Source organism: Callorhinus ursinus, unplaced genomic scaffold (genome assembly GCF_003265705.2).
Source record: "Callorhinus ursinus isolate GAN/ISIS: 27379988/994484 unplaced genomic scaffold, GSC_fseal_2.0 scaffold59, whole genome shotgun sequence".
In the NCBI taxonomy this organism is placed as follows: Eukaryota; Metazoa; Chordata; class Mammalia; order Carnivora; family Otariidae; genus Callorhinus; species Callorhinus ursinus.
In genome coordinates, this window is record NW_027397121.1 from 2709477 (window position 1) to 2727894 (window position 18418).

The following is an 18418-nucleotide window of genomic DNA, read 5'->3' on the forward strand; positions in this document are numbered from 1 at the left end:
CCATACAGTCTGTCTCTCTAAAAAAAAAGGTATAGTTATGTAGGGGAATATCTAGCTGTGATCTTAAGCTAATAGCCTTTAATTGCCTTAGTAGGCTTTTTTTTTTCTTAAGCTTTTTGAAAGAAATTCTTTGTGAAAATCTTGGCAGTGGAGAAGAATCTACTCCAAGACTATTAAGCACTTGTTTGCTGTATGAACTAGTGTGCTATTAGAAAACAGTAGGTAATGGGGCACCTGGGGGGCTCAGATGATTAGGCGCCTGCCTTCAGCTCAGGTCATGATCCCAGGGTCCTGGGATCGAGCCCCACATCAGGCTCCCTGCTCCACAGGAAGCCTGCTTCTCCCTCTCCCACTCCCTCTGCTGTGTTACTGCTCTTACTATCTCTCTTTCTGTCAAATAAATAAATCTTAAAAAAAAAAAAAAGGAAAGAAAGCAGTTGATAGTAAAAACAGCCAGGGAAACATTGAATGAAGCCTAACACCAGTACGGCTTATGAAGATGGCAGTCCTCTGCAAGTGCTAAGTGTTATTTCATTTTTAAAAATCCGCTTCAAGTGGGGTTCCCCCCACCTCTCAAAGGTGATCTCTGGAGACAGTTGAATAACATGTCAGTCTTATCTTTAAGTAGAGCTGGCACAGGTGGCTCCCAGGTCATGTCCTAGTGAAGTAGTACTGCCTTTTAAAAAATTTATTACTCCTGAATTAAATTTACTGGCAAGCTGTTGGCCACCCCTGGTCTGGCGTATGAACGGAGAACAGTAAAATTGTTTTCAGATCACTTTTTCTGCAGTTCCCCACAGTCTGAGTCATCCCAATATTCATACACTTGCAGAATGTAGACACTTGGTTAACATGCAACTTTTGCATTCAGAGGCAGCATATTAAATATGTCCGAGCAGAATTGCTATGTGCATGGAGGGGGAAAAGTAATTTCTGCCCAGGCTGTTCCCCTTTGCCTTTTGCTCATAGCACAGGCTACTGTAATAGGTATGTAGCCGAGGGATGGCGAGGGGAAACCAGAAGGAGAGAGATTCAAGATGCTGGATTTGGGCAGTATGGTTTTGTAAACAAAGTGACACAAATTGGGGCAGAAATTCCATGGGGACAAGAGAGGAAACTGGAAGACTGGAAATAGAGCACAAAGCCAAGTCCCATCCAGATGGCGTTTTTAATAAATTTATCAGACGCATATGAAAGAGTGTAATGAGCATTCAGATGGGGAGTGGCTTGGCCCCAACGAAGAAGAAAAACAGCTTCTGTGCTTTGCAGTCAGAATCACTCTCTAAATTTTCCCAGTAAAAGAGACCACAAAACTTATTCAAACCATTGTGTAATTATTAGACACTTCAGCTAGGCAGGCTGAGGTTTGTGTTTCTAGGAAGAGGAGTTAATAATAGAGCTCTTTGCTGCTGAAATGGAAAATGTGGTCTCTGTGTGTTAGTAAGCCCAGCAGTGACTTCCAGGACAAACCTCTTCTGGAAGGACTCCTGTAGTGTAACTAAAGCAGAGCGCTCTCCCCGCAGGCATAAAAGAGCTTTTCTGTTCTTTAAAAAAGCCACACTGTTACAGACATTCCTTCTCTCCCCAAAGCGGTGTCTGTTTTAGTCTACCATGAGGGACCAAGCTTCGTGGATATGGGTACACTTCAGGAAAGGAGAAGCTGCGAGGACCGAGGATGCGTGCGATGGGCAGGCACACAGCCGCTCTTCTGTGCTGGGCATATTTGTTTTCTTTTGAGCGGTTAGGTCAAGACCCAGAGATTGATCATACTTTACTTTTCTAAGAAAACTTTCACTGAGAAAGCATTTTTTTTTTCTGCTTTATTCAGTAACTTTTAGGTTTTCTAGCTTCTGGTAAGGAACTATATTAAGGTGAAGTGCTACAGCCTACGTAAGCATCCTTTTTTTTCTCACTCTGATTCATTCATTCAGCAAATATTTACCTAACACATACTCTCTGCTAAGCACTGTTCCTTGGCAGCTGGGACTAGAGCAGTGAGAAAAAGGAAAGCTCCTGACCTTATGAAACTCACATTCTCAATCTCCGATGGTTGGAGATTGGAGAGCAGGTGGACATACTGGTCTGGATATTAAGAATTGGCACAGTGCTGGAATGATGGGGTCATCTTGGTTGTCTATAAAAGGTCATTATCCCCCTGGGTTTGTGCCTAGGTCCCTGTACTTTTCTTCTTTCCATTAGTTGGTATGTTTTGGTCATTATACTGTTAATTTGACTCATTATCAAAAAATGAGAATGAGAATTAAGAAAAGTGGTAATCTTTTGGGCGCCTGGGTGGCTCAGTTGGTTAAGTGACTGCCTTCAGCTCAGGTCATGATCCTGGAGTCCCAGGATCGAGTCCCACATCGGGCTCCCTGCTCAGCAGGGAGTCTGCTTCTCCCTCTGACCCTCTTCCCTCTCGTGCTCTCTCTCATTCTCTCTCTCTCAAATAAATAAATAAAATCTTTAAAAAAAAAAAAGAAAAGTGGTAATCTTTTGATTTTGTACCTTATTAGGTAGATACAGTTGCTTATCAAGTTGCCAGTAGAGTTCTAGCAAAAGCCATTTCTTAAGAGGAAATTTGGGATTTGGGGTCGATTTTACTGATATGGTTCATCTCTGTGTTTAAGATGTGTCTGTGTGTGTCCGTGTTGGGCACACATCGTAGATCCAGACTTTGACTAATAAACATTAATGAATAATTATGTCAAGATCAAAGTGGTATTTATCCTCCAGCTCATAGATAGAGGATTCCATGTTAAGAAGGCACAATTCTTCAATGTAGCATATATGTTAGATCACCTCAAGTTTCCCAGAGAATCAGAGGGTAATATTACTCGGGCAGTTGTGCTTAGAGAAAATTTTAGAGACTGAGTCTTCTTGAATAAACCCATTTATAAGTGTGTCTCTAGAAAAGGAATTCTTAGCACTTATCCCAGCCTTGTTTTCCAGAGAGCTTGAAACCATACCAGTAATGATCTTGTGATAATCTCTGCTGCTGCTACACTAATTGACCACTAGGTAAAAATCAGATATCTAGGGATAAAATTGTGAAGCAGTAAGGTTGCATAGATGGAGATTGACAAACTCAGGAAAAGTCCTCAAAGACAACTGATAAAAACCTAGCAGCTGCTACAGAGGGTATCAGTATTCAAAATAATCATAAAGGGTTTTATCCTTTCAGAGACTTGCCATCATTCTGGTTTTCATAAAAACAGTGTTAAAATGTGTGAAACTTGAAAAAACCCACAGAATTCCATATGTACAAACGAATATAAAGGGCATATATGTGAAGTTTGGGGAATAGGAACACTGGCATGCTAACCACTACACTGAAGAGAAGACTCCCAAACCTCCACAGCCCTGTGTGCGCCCCTCCCTTGGTGGCTTCCCCCCCACTTCCTGAATTTCAGTGTTCACCATTCCCTGAGTTTCCTTCCTGATCTCACCACACAAGCATGTATCACTAAATGACAGAAGTGGAATCATATTTCATGGTTTTTCCTCACTTCCTCTTTCCTTAACCAGTTTTCTTTGTGGGACCGACCCTGGTTGAAACACATAGCCCTAGTTCATTTATTTTTCAATACTGTATAGTTTTTGTTTAATAGTGAAATTTCAGTAACTCACTGGACAGGTTGAACAGCTGATTAGACACACGTAAAGGGAATGAGTAAATACAAATAGTAATTTGAATTAAGAAATTGCCTAGAATGCTTCAAAAAGAGGTACAGAGAGAAAAATGAAAGGAAGGTTAAGAAACATGGAGGATAGAATGAAAAGTTCCAACGGAGGTCCAGTAGGAGTTCGAGAAGAAAAAAAGAAGAGAAGAAAAGGAGGGAGAATTGGTATTCAGAGAAATAATGGCCAAAATTTTCCAGACTTGATAAAAGCCATAAATGCTCATATTCAGTCCTGAGAAGGGCAAATTCAATCTACCTCTAGGTGCAACTTAGTAAAATTGCAAAACACCAAAAACAAAAACAAAAAACTTTAACTGTAGGCAAAAAATAATTACAAGTTAGAGGGATAGCAGACTTTAGCAGACTTAACAGTAGAAGCCAGGAGACTATGGAATAATATCATCAAAGTGCTAAGGAAAAACAGCTTTTAACCAGGAGTTCCATATCAGTTAACCTACTTTTCAAGAGTGGTGTCAAAATGCACTTTCAGAGACTTTGCTGAATACTAATGGATGTGTCTCAGAAAGAAGGAAGTTGTACCAAGAAGAAAGGAGGATATAAAAAATAGTAATGGTGAATAAATTGGTTAAGTATGGATAAATAAGTTTTGACTGTATGAAAAGAAGAAAGATTAATGAGTTTCACTTCAAGTGGTTAGAAAACAAAGCAGAGTAATTTAAAAGGAAATGAAGGAAGAAATAATAATAGTAAGAGGAGGGGCACCTGGGTGGCTCAGTTGGTTAAATGTCAGACTCTTGATTTCCGCTCAGGTCTTCATCACAGGGTCCTGGGATCCAGCCCAGTGTCTGTCTCTGTGCTGGGCCTGGAGTCTCCTTGAGAGTCTCTCTCCCTCTCCCTCTGCCTGCCCTCCCACACTCACGCATGCGCATGCTCTCCCCCCAAAGTAAATAAATAATTAAAAAATAAAAGGAATAGCAGAATTTTGGTGAAGTAGGAAATAAAGAAAAGAAATCAACAAAACCAAAAGTTGGTCCTTTGAAAACAAGACAAGCTATATAGGACTGATCAGAAAAGAAAGAAAAGGTACAAATACAAATATTTGGGATGAAAAAGAGGACATACTATGAAAATTTTTGTGCCACGATATTTGAAAGGGTAGATAAAATGAAAATTTTTCCCGAAAGGGCCAAGAATATCAAAGACAATTTGGAAGAAAAAAAGAAAAGGAGGGGAAGGCGAGGGAACAAAGGTGTTCACTTATCAGATTTTAAGATTACTATAAAGTTATAGTTTATAACATGGTAAAGGCACAAGGCTGGGCAAATCAGTGAAACATAGCATAGATCTTAAAAAGATGAATATCTATGAAAATTTTGTGTGTGAGTGAAATAACACAAGTTAGTGGGGCAAGAGTTCACTAAATGGCAGTGGTGAAATTGGCTCATCTTAAGAATAAAAGATGAAAGTAGATTTTCTGTGTCACACACAATATACCAAAAATAAATCCTAAATAGATTAAAGAACCACATGTGAAAAGCAAAATTTGAGAACTTTTAGAATAAAATACAGGACAGTATCTTTAGCAATTGAGGGTAGGAAAGAATTTATAAACAAGAAAGGAAAGGCACCAATCTTAAAAGATTAATATTTCATCTCAACATTAACCAACAAAAGATTGGCATCCCACAAATCAATTAAAAAGATGGCAGAAAAATAGACAAAAGGTAAAGATCGGTAGTTTACAGAAGAAAGGTGAATGATTCCAGAGGAGAGAAAAAGAAAAAAACTGTGCAGCTTCACCAAATAGAAAACTGAAAAACTAAAACCACATTGAGATACCATGTCACACTCATCTGTCTGGCACTACCAAGAGTTGGTAAGAATGTGGAGCAATGAGTTGAGAGTGTGAATTTTTATAACTACTTTGGTGAATAATTTGGCAATATCCAGGAAAATTGAAGGTAACTCATAGCCATGAGTGTAATTCATGCATATATACATGTATAATATCTTATGTGTTCCTTTAAGAAACTCTTACCATGTACACAGACTCCTTTGTTTGTAATTGCAAAGAAAACAGTGGTAATAATCAAAACGTCCCTTAGCGGGAGACTGGATAAATAAATTTTGGCATGTTTATTGATTGAAATATTTTATAGACCTTACATGAATGGACTAGATTTATCTTTCTATTGAATGTTCCTTCATCCTGGTTTAATGTTTGTGGTAAATGTTAATATTGTTCACCAACCATTCCCCTTTCTTCTCCTGGGCACACAACAGGGTTGCACTTTCCCACCCCCTTGAAGTTAGGCAAGGCTCTGTGACTTGCCTTGGTCACCCGAACCGTGAGAGAGGTGATGTGTGTGACTTTGGGGGATGGGTCTTAAGAACCAGGACTCAGCTCTCTTTCTTCTCCTTGTTACTGTAACTGAGGAAATTCATATGAATACAAAGCCTCTGTCACTCGGGCCCTTGGCTGATACAGTGAGCAGAACCACTTTTCTGATCATCACTGAATACATAGGGTGCACAAAAAAATAAATACATAAATACATAAATAAACGTGCACTGTGGAAGGGAGAATGGGAGCTGTTACTGCAGCCTAAGCTCCTATCTACAGTATTATTTTATGTCTCAGTTCAATTTACTGTGCACCTTGTGACACTTCCTTAAGTTCCACCTTCCAAATCACCCAGTACTTCCCCTTTTCCATGAAATAGAAGTACCATGACTTAACCTCCAAATATAGTCCTTCCTTGTCTTTCCAAGTCCTGGGGAACTTCTTTCTGAGCCCCTTCCTTCTCTGCCAGGAAACTGTCCTTAGAGGTTATTTCACTAGTGTGTTTGCGTGTTGCTTTGGAGTTAAGCTTGGTAGTCAAGGGATTCATCACCAGAAATCCGTCCTCTCTCCCTTTCACCTTCCCCTTCTCCCTTTTTTATCTGTGGATGGCTTCCTCATCTGCAGAGAGCAAAGCAGTTAGTGAAGCTGTAGAAGAGGAGGGCTCAAGTCAGGCATGCCCAGCTTTGGAAAATAAATACATTGTGTAGAAGATACATGTAAGACTATGTACTGCACATCATTATCAAGGTAGAAATGTTTTGGCATGGTGGTAGTAGGGCTCACCCTCTCTCTTCAGAGAGTGTATAATATTATACTGAAAAGTACAGTATATATCTAATGAGAAATTGTCTTTTTTTCCAACCTATTTTAAAATTATATAAAGTAAGTTGCAAATCTTGAAGGTAAGTAGCTGGGCCTAATTGTAGATTTGGGTTGAATAATAAATTAAATTAAAACCCCAACACTGGAAAATGCACAGAAAAGGTCCCAGGGGACTTAAAAGGCCCTTACCTTTTATTATTCTCTTCTCCATGGTTAGAGAATCTGCATCATTTTTAGATAGCTATCATTTTGTGGAAGCCCTTGGCTTTTAAAAAATGAACAGGTTGATATGGATTTGAAGTAGAGAGAGAGACTCAAAATCAAAACAGAGCTGGTGTTTCAAAATATAGCAGGTCATGAACAAAGAGAAAAGCCTTCTGTGTTGAAATGCCTGGAAGAGTAAACAAACAAACAAAAAAGGGAAACAAGTCATGGCTGAGGGCAACAGTGTATTTTGAAAAGGGATTGGTACCATTTCCTAGGTCATCTTCCTGCTTTATGAATTCTAAAACACTGAATCTACATGTATATCATGTTTTTCTAAACAAATTTGTGATATTTACCAAATGTAACAAGTACATGCAGTTTAGAGAACAATAATAAAACAAGCGCCTATGTTCCCACCACCTGGCTTAAAAACAGAACAAAACCAGTACTTTTGAAGCCCCCCCCCCAAGATTTCCTCTTGGAAATGAAATCAGTTAATATTTGGACCCATTGGTGGGAGTCCCTGCAAGATTTCAGCCCCCTCTTCCCAGACACATTATCCTGAACTTTATATAATCATTCCCTGGATTTCCTTTTTAGTTTTACATTTATGTATGTATCCCCTAAACAAAGCATATTTCTAGTTCTGCCTTTTTAAAAACTTTGTATAAATGGACTCATAATCTGTGTTTTTCTGTGCCTTGCTTTTTTCCCTCAACATTATGTGTTTTTCTTGTTTTTTGGGTTTTTGGTTTTTTGGAAGTCAAGATTTTTTTTCTTGGGGAAACAACACTGTCGTTTTCGATTCATCTATTTGTACATAGCTGTAGTTCATTAAGGTCAGATAATGTGTAGTTTCCCATTGTAGTAATATTTTGAAATGTATTTGTCCATTCTGTATTTTATGGGGTATCATGGTTCTTAATAGTAAAATACTTCAGAGTTAATTAGTACATGTGGTTTGGTTTGTTCCAATCTTAGATTCAACTTTTTTTCTTGAAGCAATTTGGCATGGAAAATGTGTTCATGTCTTGAGATAATCAAGGTGTTCTAATTTTCCCTTTGTCATGGATGTGAGCTAGTAATTCATTTTGTTCATAGCGCACTATCAGGATATGTTTGGCTTCCCTTATCTTGATGCTGAATCTTGTGTTGGGCTCACAGTTCCCATGGAGAATGTTGCAACAATTGCTGATTGTGCCAGTGTGATTGAAGGAGTCAGTCGGAGCCGAAATGCCTTGCTGAATGGCGACACCAAGAATTATGACTGGGATTCTGGCTATACGTGTCATCAGCTGGGAAGTGGTGCGATTGTGGTTCAGCTGGCACAGCCGTACATGATCGGGTCAATACGGTAAGAAGATTCCTTTTCAGTCATTACTTTTAAAATGGAAGACACACGTGCAAATTCTGTTTTGGAACTTCAGTGAAGATATATTTCTGTTCTTTGCTCTAAATATTGAAGGGGGAGGAACAAGGAGATACAGGGTGCTTGTTTGGATCTTCTGGTGGGGAGGATCCACCAAAATTAGACTTGCAGCGAGACTAGATTAGAGGCCTCTCCCTGGTTGTGGCTCACCTCCTTCCTCGGTCTCAGTTTGTGTTGCCCTGGGACTTAGAGGATAATGTCAGGAGAGGTTATATAGAACCAAAACTAATTTTCAACTCCAATAAATTTACGTCGGAACCAAATATGTGAATATGAGACCTGGTACTAACAAAAGAAAGCTTCTTAATGAAAATCTGGGTTTTGGTGGTTTTCATTTCATTTTGTCTTGTTTTCCGAAAGGAATTTTAACCCAACATTGCTTGATTTATGGGGTCATGTAGTTTTAAAATGTGAGACTGGTGACATCCCCCAGAGGATATACTTGTAGTTCAAGAGAGCCATGTGGGTATTGAATAGGCTGCCCTTTTTTTTGCTTTTTTTCTGAAGGTTCCAAGGAGGTCTCTGAAAGACTAATGTATATATATTTATGTTATATATTTACGTTTAACATAGATAAGGTATTTTACATGCTATCTGAGACTGCCAGGGGTGGGGATATCAGTGGGACGTGACTGCCTTCCCCCCACCATCATGTTCTACCACATTTGCTCAGTTGTTCCCTGTTCTCAGGTTAAAATCATTGTGTATAGAGAGAAAAAGCACAAAAAATGAGGTAGTAGGATTTTAATAGGCAAAGGTTTATTGATGTTTAGGCTAATGATCACAGAGGTTATTGTGGCCTGCCAGTCCCCAGGGCCACCCTGATGAGTGATGCTGGATTTCTGGGAGAATTCAGACCATGGATTTCTTCATTTAAATTGTCAACCCTTTTTCATAAAGGGCCACATATGGGTTGAGTAATATAGGCAACCCATCACATAGATAGAGAAGCCTTGGCTTCATGCTGTGGACCGGACAAACCAGCTTGGTGCTTCAGGAGGGGGAAAGAGAAGCCACAGTCAGTCTGGGTAAGCTACCAGTGCAGATAAACCTCCGTCAGATAGCAAACAAGACTCCATCCTTCCTTTTTTCTCAGCTGCGTGCGTTAACTAGAGCAGTCCTAGGCCATCTATTTAAGCCGTTCTAGAATTTTTGCCATAGATGGTATGAAATTTATGTAAATATTTCCCATTATAGTCTCTCCCTCTTCACTTTACAAATCTGGGGAACCACTGTCCTTCTCCTGTGACTGGCGCTCTCCTTAGTCTTCACAGTGTCTTGAAGATTACCAGTCGTGTCTCTGAGATTACATCTGCAATTTCTTTCAGCAGGCGTGGAGTGTAACTCACTGGAGCCAGGAGACTTGGAATCATTTAAATTGACTAGATACTCTCTTTCTTTCACTTCACCTATTTGGGGCTTCAATTTTCTCTTTATTATGTTTGTTCTGCCATTTCTAATTTGAAGACCAGTCTTTTCGTCAATGAAGAGGGAAGCAAACTGACAGCTTAGTAGCTCTTCCCACTCTCTTTTAATGTTCCCTGTATTCTGTCTGCTTACCTGGTACTCTGCCCCCAACACCAACAGTGTTACATGTGCATCTCACACCAACATGTCAGAAATGGAATCCCATCATCCCCCCCTTCCTCTGCTCAAGTCACCTTAAGATTTCCCCCATTTCATTCAGTGGCACCACCCATCTATCCATAGACTGAGCCACAAACATGGCAGTCTTCCCGAATTTACCTCTCTCCCTCACCTCCCCTCCTCAGCCAGTTCTGTCAGTACTGGCTCTTACATATCTCACAAAGCCTTCTGCTCTTCCCCATCCCCACTGCCATTACCACAGTTGTACCTTTGTAGTTTCTCTTCTCCATCTGGTAGGCCAGACTTCCATCTAGCCTGTCCTTCCCCACCTGCAACCGTTTCCCCACCCCAGATCTGATGTGGTCACGCCCCTTTAGGAGAAAATTCGGACAAAGGCATTTAAGAACAATCTGACTTGCTTCTGTCTACACAGCCTCGTCACCTGCTCCTCTATCCACCCCTACCCGTGCCTGGCTTAGCCTGTCCAGTTACTTGCAGTTTTGCGCACGCCACCCCTCTCTCACCTCTATGCCTTCAACTCTTGAAACCTACTGTTCTCATTGCTGGTGTCTCTCACGACCTTCCCATCACCTCTTTCTTACCTGATTCTTACTCCCTCTTCAGGACTCCGCTCCTCCGGGAGTGCTTCCCTAACCTCCCGTTATCTCCTGGGCGGATTCAGACCTCCGTCTTCAGCGATCCCCACACATTCTGTACGTAGTTCCTACTGGAGCATTTGTCGTACTTGTATTATAGTCGTTTACATGCTGTCTTCTCCCAGCCTCCCCTGCCATATAAAGCCTGTGGCAACTCAGAATAAGCGTCCCTTGACAGATCAAATGTGTAAATGAGGTAGTCTGTCAAGATAGCAAGTACAGTAGGAGACCTAGAATTTTAGATTCAGCAGGAACACATGAGGTCACCACCAAGGTGACAACTCAGAGTGGGACAAACAGGCTCTTTGTGTGGCCAGGCCACCTTGACCTCTAGCTCTACCCAAACAATCATAGATATTCAATCTGACCCCAGGAAAAGGTGTCACTGGGGCTTAAAGCAAGAGAAAACAGTGAACACTTGGCTGTCTTTAAATATGGAATGAAAATGGCTCCCCCAAACTATTTTTTCTTTGCGGGACTCCGAGTGGCGGTAATGAGCATGAGCACAACCAAAGGCAGAATTGTATATCTCAGCCGCCAAACTTCCTTAAGCCCAGCTATTGTTTTTGCAGTGAGAAAATCCATGAAATTGAAGCCCTGTATAACTGGCTGAGCACTCAAAGAGACACGTCTCTGTGAAACTAACATTATGTTGTCAGGATCTGCATTTGCCTCTTCTGTGACATTATTAAGAAGAAAGGGAGAGGGATTTCTTAACCACCAATGCCTGTGGACAATGCTGGATACCCTGGCAGGCCGTGGTTAGCAGCCGCTGATGTTCCCAGACAGACATTTATTGATAGGAAACTGGATCAGTGGCACCTCTTCATGGGGATGGGTAATTGACCAATGACAGGATGATTAGTCGGTGACATTTGACCCACAGCTTCTATTGCTTGTGATGACTGACTTGCTTTCCTAGTCACTGTATCTGAAAAAGCTCAATGATTCTGAATTGACACCCAGAGGGAGAGTGCTACAGAGCTGAATGACTAACAATTTCCCCATCTAAGAGACAGGAGATCTGACAATCCCGGAAACTCTTCCTCTGTGGAAGCCCAATCACATGGTACACTGGCTTTATTTATTCTTTTTTTTAAGATTTTATTTATTTATTTGAGAGAGAGAGAATGAGAGACAGCATGAGAGGGAGGAGGGTCAGAGGGAGAAGCAGACTCCCTGCTGAGCAGGGAGCCCGATGCGGGACTCGATCTCGGGACTCCAGGCTCATGACCTGAGCCAAAGGCAGTCGCTTAACCAACTGAGCCACCCAGGCGCCCCGGTACACTGGCTTTAAAAAATTCGGGTTTCTTTGTAGATGGTGCCTACGAAGACAAAGGACTCAGACAGGAATTGTCTTGATCACTGCAGTCTTTTTTCCTAAGGGAGGATATAATTGTTTTGTGGGTAAAAATGTCTTTTGTCTGTTTCCATCCACAGAAATCATTTCTTCCTTTCCTGAGCCTTTACCTGTAGCCAGGTAGGCAAGCAGAGCCTTCTTCCTTGACAGACAATGCTTGCACCTAACCACAGTCCGCGGGTGCCTAATCCTGCAAGTATGTACTGTACCAGTCCCCTTGTGGTGTTCTGGAGAGGCTGACCTTGAAACATAACCCCTGACCATCCCTCCCCTCCCCCCTGTTTTCTTTCACTCAATTAATAAACATTTCTTGAGCCTTCTACTGTGTGCCAGGCACCGTTCTAAGCACCAGGGATAGAGCATTGAATAAAGAATTGAGTAAAGAATAAAGAAAACAAACATCGGCACTGTCATAGAGTTAATGTTCTCGTCAGGGGGAGATAAACAGTAAACAACACTGTAACATGTCAGATTCTTCGAAGGGCTACAGAACAAACTGGAAGTGGGGGGTTGGGGGTAGAGACGGTGCTATTTTAGATGCAGTGGTCAGGGAAGCCCTGTGCAGAGCCTGAAGGAGGGGAAGAGCAAGCCATCTGGGGACCTAGGGGATGAGCATCACAGGCAGAGTACCAAGGCCCCAAGGGGGAGCATGTCTGGCAGGTGACAGGAGCAGTGAGGAGGCCAGTGTGGCTGGAGCTGGGTGAAGGGGGCAGAGAGCAGGAGGCAAGGTGAGGGAGGTGACTTAGAGAGTCGACAGCCCTGAGATTTGTTGCTATTTCTATATTCAGTCACCAACTTCCAGAACCATCCCACCCACCACCACACATCCATCCCAGCATTTCATTAGCACCATTAGAGGAGAGTTTTCTTGGCTGAGGAGAAGAGAGGCCAGGCGGGGGGAGGTCGCCATGTCTTCAGAAGTGCCTTCGTTGCTCCTGACCTGCCTTTATCCCAGCTCCTGGAAGAGAAACTGCAGAGGCATCCAGTCTGGCATTGCAGCCTGGCAGGAAACTTGCTCCCCAGCTCTTTCTTTCCTTTCTCTCTCCCAAGAGCCAGAGCAGGCCGTGTAACTGGGAAATAAAGAAGCTTGGCTTTGTTGTTGCTAGGTTTACAGGCATAGCCAAAGTTATTCATTGTATATGAGAGAAAAAGAGAGAAATTGTCTGGAATATACCTTACAAGTGGGGAACTGAGTAGTAATTATATCATTTTTGTGCCGCTTTAAAACATTAAAATTTAAATAACAGGAAATCTTCAGAGGTCTGACCACATAAAAAGACCAGGGTAAAGTCATAATAACTAACCAAATTTACCTAATGTCTTAGTTTATAGTCCCTCTGTCGCCTTAGTTTAAGACTTATTATCCTTCTACTTGCTAATCATGGGATCTTTATCAGTGTTTTCAGGCTGATATGAGAATCACACATGCTGTGTATTATGTATACCTCTTGCCCAGTCCTTTTCAGCTAATCAGTGACAGCACTTTGTGGAAACCCTAATTATAAGATAGTCAATTGAATTAACAATTTTTACATTAGCCTGAAAATGATTGTTTTGTAATTGATATGCGCAATACTGTAAGTAAAACTCCCCTAATGCTTTAACTAACAAACTTAATTGCAAGTAAGTGGGCTGTCCAGAGATGAAACCGTGCACGTAGATGCAACTAAATAAACCCGTAGTCTCTCTGGGTGCTATGAGGATTCAAGAGTTAATGACACAAAAAGAGTTAGAGTTCCTCAGTTGAAAAGTGTTATATGAACATACGTTAGGACAAAATGGGTCCAGTCCATAGTATGTTCTTTGTGGGTATTCATAATCTCTTTAGTCTGTGGGGATGAGCTTTTTTTTATTTTGCAGTAGGAAGAAACCAGTTCCACTACTTATAAAAGTTAATCTGGCTCAGAATGTCCGAAACATGAAATCAGTTTATGTCTTGTGGTTATTAAACATAGAGAAAATGAAACAATAGCAAGTTTATCTTTGAAAAAAAATTAGGTATGCCACTGTGGTCCATATTCATCCCAGCATATTTTTCTTTCTCTGGGAGCTGTCAGGCCCATGCCCAGTTCAGCTGCCCTTTCACTGTTGTGTGGCTACGACCAGCTCTAGATTATCTCTTCAGTTTGTATATTGCGGAGACCCCTTTTTGACTGCTCTTTTTCCTTCTTCCCACTGCTTACCGCCCTGCCAGGCCATTGCTCATCTGCTTCCCTCCCAAAGGGTAGGCGCAGAAAAGAAAAAGGAGAGGAATCACAAACCATTCAATTGTGTTTCCTATTTAATAGCTCCAAATGAAGGCTTGGTTGATCACGGTGGGGAGAGGAACAGAAGCTAATGACGCAAAGGATGTTTTGTAATTGTTTGAGTATTTTCTACATCTGTGCTGCCCTCGGTCTCTCACAGGACCACAGATAATCTCCGGTTGAAGATAGCAACTTTGTAATACTGAGATGGACATGGGTCCTTGCGGTGCTTCCCAGGTGCCTAGTACAGTACTCTGCTGTGAGTACTCAGTAAACACTCATTGACTGAACTGACAACATCGTATGTTAGTGCAACTAAAGGGAGTTCTATCTATCAACTAAATTGGACATCATATTTGCTCAGTGTGTCTGATCTCAGTGTATGTGAGGAAACTGCTAACGATTTGGCATCTCCAGCAAATGACTGAGATTAAGCTGGGGAGTTAGCACTCACGTTAGCACAGGGAAGGGCCGCCTGACTCCTGCGCTTCACGCTGCTTCCATTTCATTCTGAGTGCTGCACAGGCAAGCAGTCCATCCATTTACATCAGGAGAGCCTTCTTTGCAACCTAGAGAGTGAGAAATTTCCTTTTTATAGTTTAAAGAATACAACAAACATCTAAATATATGACTCCTCTGGCTTGGATTAAGATTGCCTATAATTCTAGTCAAAATTGGAAAGATATTTTACAAAATTTGCTTCATATCAGTCATGCTGAGCATCATCCATCACAGCCCCGAACCAAAGAATTCTTCCTTGTCTCACTGATCCATGATTTATTTACCAAGTGTTGTTTCTCTCTCAGCCTATCTGCCTTGCACTAAAATCTTCTCTTATCACCTTCTGAGCTCAGAACTCTGGTTCCCAGAAAAATTGTTGAATAGAAAATTGTATCTGTGGTTCCCAGTAGACACTGGAGTCTGGGCTGGGTGAATACTTAGGGGACCAGAAATCCTGGAGCCTGGAAACAGATAGCAGAGTTTGGGGGCATGGTAAATATGTCTCAGCCAGTTTCATCCTAGAGGTATTTCAAGACCAGAAAATATTGCTCTGGCAACTAAGTTGCATGTTAAAAATACAGGAGGGGCACTAGAATTCAGATGTTCTTTGGAGAAGCAGGAAAGGTTAAATGCCAGAAGTGTGTGCGTGCGTGCACGCGTGCGTTTCTGTATGTTTGATTTACCTCACATGTCAGCCATTTCTCTCTCTTGACTGATTAGAGAACTTGACAGCTAGTCATCATAAAATATAGCTGGATACATGAAAAGAAAAATTTTTCTAGTTTTCAAAGATTAACCCATCAAGAAGACATTTTTACACAAGATATCAGTATTTGAATCAGTATTTCACACACAAACATATGTTTAGTAATTATCCAGAATTTTTACTTAAGACACTTGTAAGAAAAATCTTTAGAAACAACCACAAAACAAGTAATAAAATCGCAATAGATACCTATCTATCAATAATTACTTTGAATGTAAATGGACTAAATGCTCCAATCAAAAGACATGAGTTGGGAGAATGGATTAAAAAAAACAAGACCCATTTATATGCTGCCTACAAGAGACTTATTTATTTATTTATTCATACAAGAGACTCATTTTAGACCTAAAGACACCTACAGATTGAAAGTAAGGGAATAGAGAAACATCTATCATGCAAATGGGTGTCAAAAGAAAGCCGGAGTAGCAATTATATGAGACAAAATAGATTTTACAACAAAGACTCTAAAAAAAGACAAAGAAGGACACTATATAATAATAAAGGGAACAACCCAACAAGAAGATATAACATTTGTAAATATTTATGTACCCAACATAGGAGTACTCAGATACATAAAACAGTTAATAACAAACAGGAAGGAACTAATCAATAATAATATAATAATAGTAGGGGACTTTAACACCCCACTTACATCGATGGACAGGTCATCTAAACAAAATCAACAAGGAAACAATGGCTCTGAATGACACAGTGGAGCAGATGGATTTAACCGATATATTCAGAACACTCCATCCTAAAACAGCAGAATACACATTCTTTTCAGGTGCACGTAGGACATTCTCCAGAATAGATCATATACTAGGTCACAAATCAAGTCTCAACAAATTCAAAATGATCAAAATCATACCATGATGGGGTGCCTGGGTAGCTTAGTCATTAAGCATCTGCCCTCAGCTCAGGTCATGATCCCAGGATCCTGGGATCGAGCCTCGCATCGGGCTCCCTGCTCAGCGGGAAGCCTGCTTCTCCCTCTGCCACTCCGCCTGCTTGTGTTCCTTCTCTTGCTGTCTCTCTCTCTGTCAAATAAATAAAATCTTTAAAAAAAAAAATCATACTATGCATCTTTTCTAACCAAAACACTTTGAAATTAGAAATCAACCACAAGAAAATATCCAGAAAGACCACAAATACATGGAGGTTAAATAACATGCTCCTAAACAATGAATGGGTCAACCAGGAAATAAAAGAAATTTAAAAGAACATGGAAGCAAATGAAAATGAAAACACAATGGTCCAAACCCTTTGGGATGCAGCAAAAGCAGTCCTAAGAGGGAAGTTCATAGTGATACAGACCTACCTCAAGGAGCAAGAAAAATCTCAAATAAACACCTAACCTTACACCTAAAGGAGCTAGGAAAAGAACAACAAGCAAAGCTTAAAACCAGCAGAAGAAAGGAAATAATAAAGATTAGAGCAGAAATAAATGATACAGAAACTAAAAAACCAATAGAACAGATCAATGAAACCTGGAGCTAGTTCTTTGAAAATATGGATAAAATTGATAAACATCTAGGCAGAGGTATCAAGAAAAAAACAGAGGACTCAAATAAATAAAACCACAAATGAGAGAGGAAAAATAACAGCACCACAGAAAGACAAACAATTAGAAGAGAATGTTATGAGAAATTATATGCCAACAAATTGGACAACCTAGAAGAAGTGGATAAATTCCTAGAAATGTATAAACTGCCAAAACTGAAAGAGGAAGAAATAGGAAATTTGAACAGACTGATAACCAGCAAAGAAACTGAGTCAGTGATCAGAAAACTTCCAACAAACAGAAATCCAGGACTAGATGGCTTGACAGGTGAATTCTACCAAACATTTAAGGAAGAGTGAATACTCATTCTTCACAAACTATTCCAAAAAAGAAAAGAAAGGAAAACTTCCAAATTCATTCTATGAGACCAGCATTATCCTAATAGTAAAACTGGATAAAGAAACAACAACAAAAAAAACAGAACTACAGGCCAGTATCTCTGATAAACATATATGCAAAAATCCTCAGTAAAATACTAGCAAACTGAACCCAACAATACATTAAAAAAATCATTCACCACAATCAAGTGGGATTTATTCCTGGGTTGCAAGGGTGGTTCAATATTCACAAATCAATCAACATGATGCATCACATCAATAAGAGAAATGATAAAAACCATATGATCATTTCAGTAGATGCATAAAAAGCTTTTGACAAAATACAACATCCGTTCATGATAAAATCCCTCAACAAAGCAGGTTTAGAGGGAACATATCTCAACGTAATAAAGGCCATCTATGAAAAACCCACAGCTCACATCATCCTCAGTGGGGGGAAAACTGAGAGCTTTTCCTCGAAGGTCAGGAATAGGTCAAGGATGTACAGTCTCACCACTTTCATTCAACAACATGCTGGAAGTCCTAGCCATAGCAGTCAGACAACAAAAAGAAATAAAAGATATCCAAATCAGTAAGGAAGAAGTAAAACTATCATTATTTGAGATGACATTATACTATATGTAGAAAACCCAAAAGACTCCACCAAAACACTACTAGAACTGATAAACCAATTCACTAAAATCTCAGGATACAATATCGATGTACAGAAATCTGTTGCCTTTCTATACGCCAGTAGTGAGGCCTCAGAAAGAGAAATTAAGGAATCAGTCCCATTTACAGTTGCACCCAAAATAGTAAGATACCTAGGAATAAACCTAACCAAAGAGGTGAAAGACCTGTACTCTGAAAACTATAAAACAGTGATGAAAGAAATTCAAGATGACACAAAGAAATGGAAACATATTCCATGCACTGGAAGAACAGATATTGTTAAAATGTCTATACTACCCAAAGCAATAT

The 18418-nt window shown here is 40.4% G+C and overlaps 1 protein-coding gene across 7 annotated transcripts in view; it reads left to right on the forward strand.

Moving 5' to 3' along the window:
* BTBD9 (BTB domain containing 9) overlaps positions 1-18418 on the forward strand; it is a 431450-nt gene that overhangs the window by 310184 nt on the left and 102848 nt on the right. For 6 of the 7 annotated variants that reach the window (XM_025862314.2, XM_025862311.2, XM_025862312.2 and 3 more), the window contains one exon: positions 8179-8368. In XM_025862314.2, coding sequence (XP_025718099.2) covers positions 8179-8368 — 190 coding nt within the window. Of the gene's footprint in view, positions 1-8178; positions 8369-12126; positions 12335-18418 lie in introns of those variants that run through there. The other variant, XM_073884880.1, reaches the window with a different exon arrangement.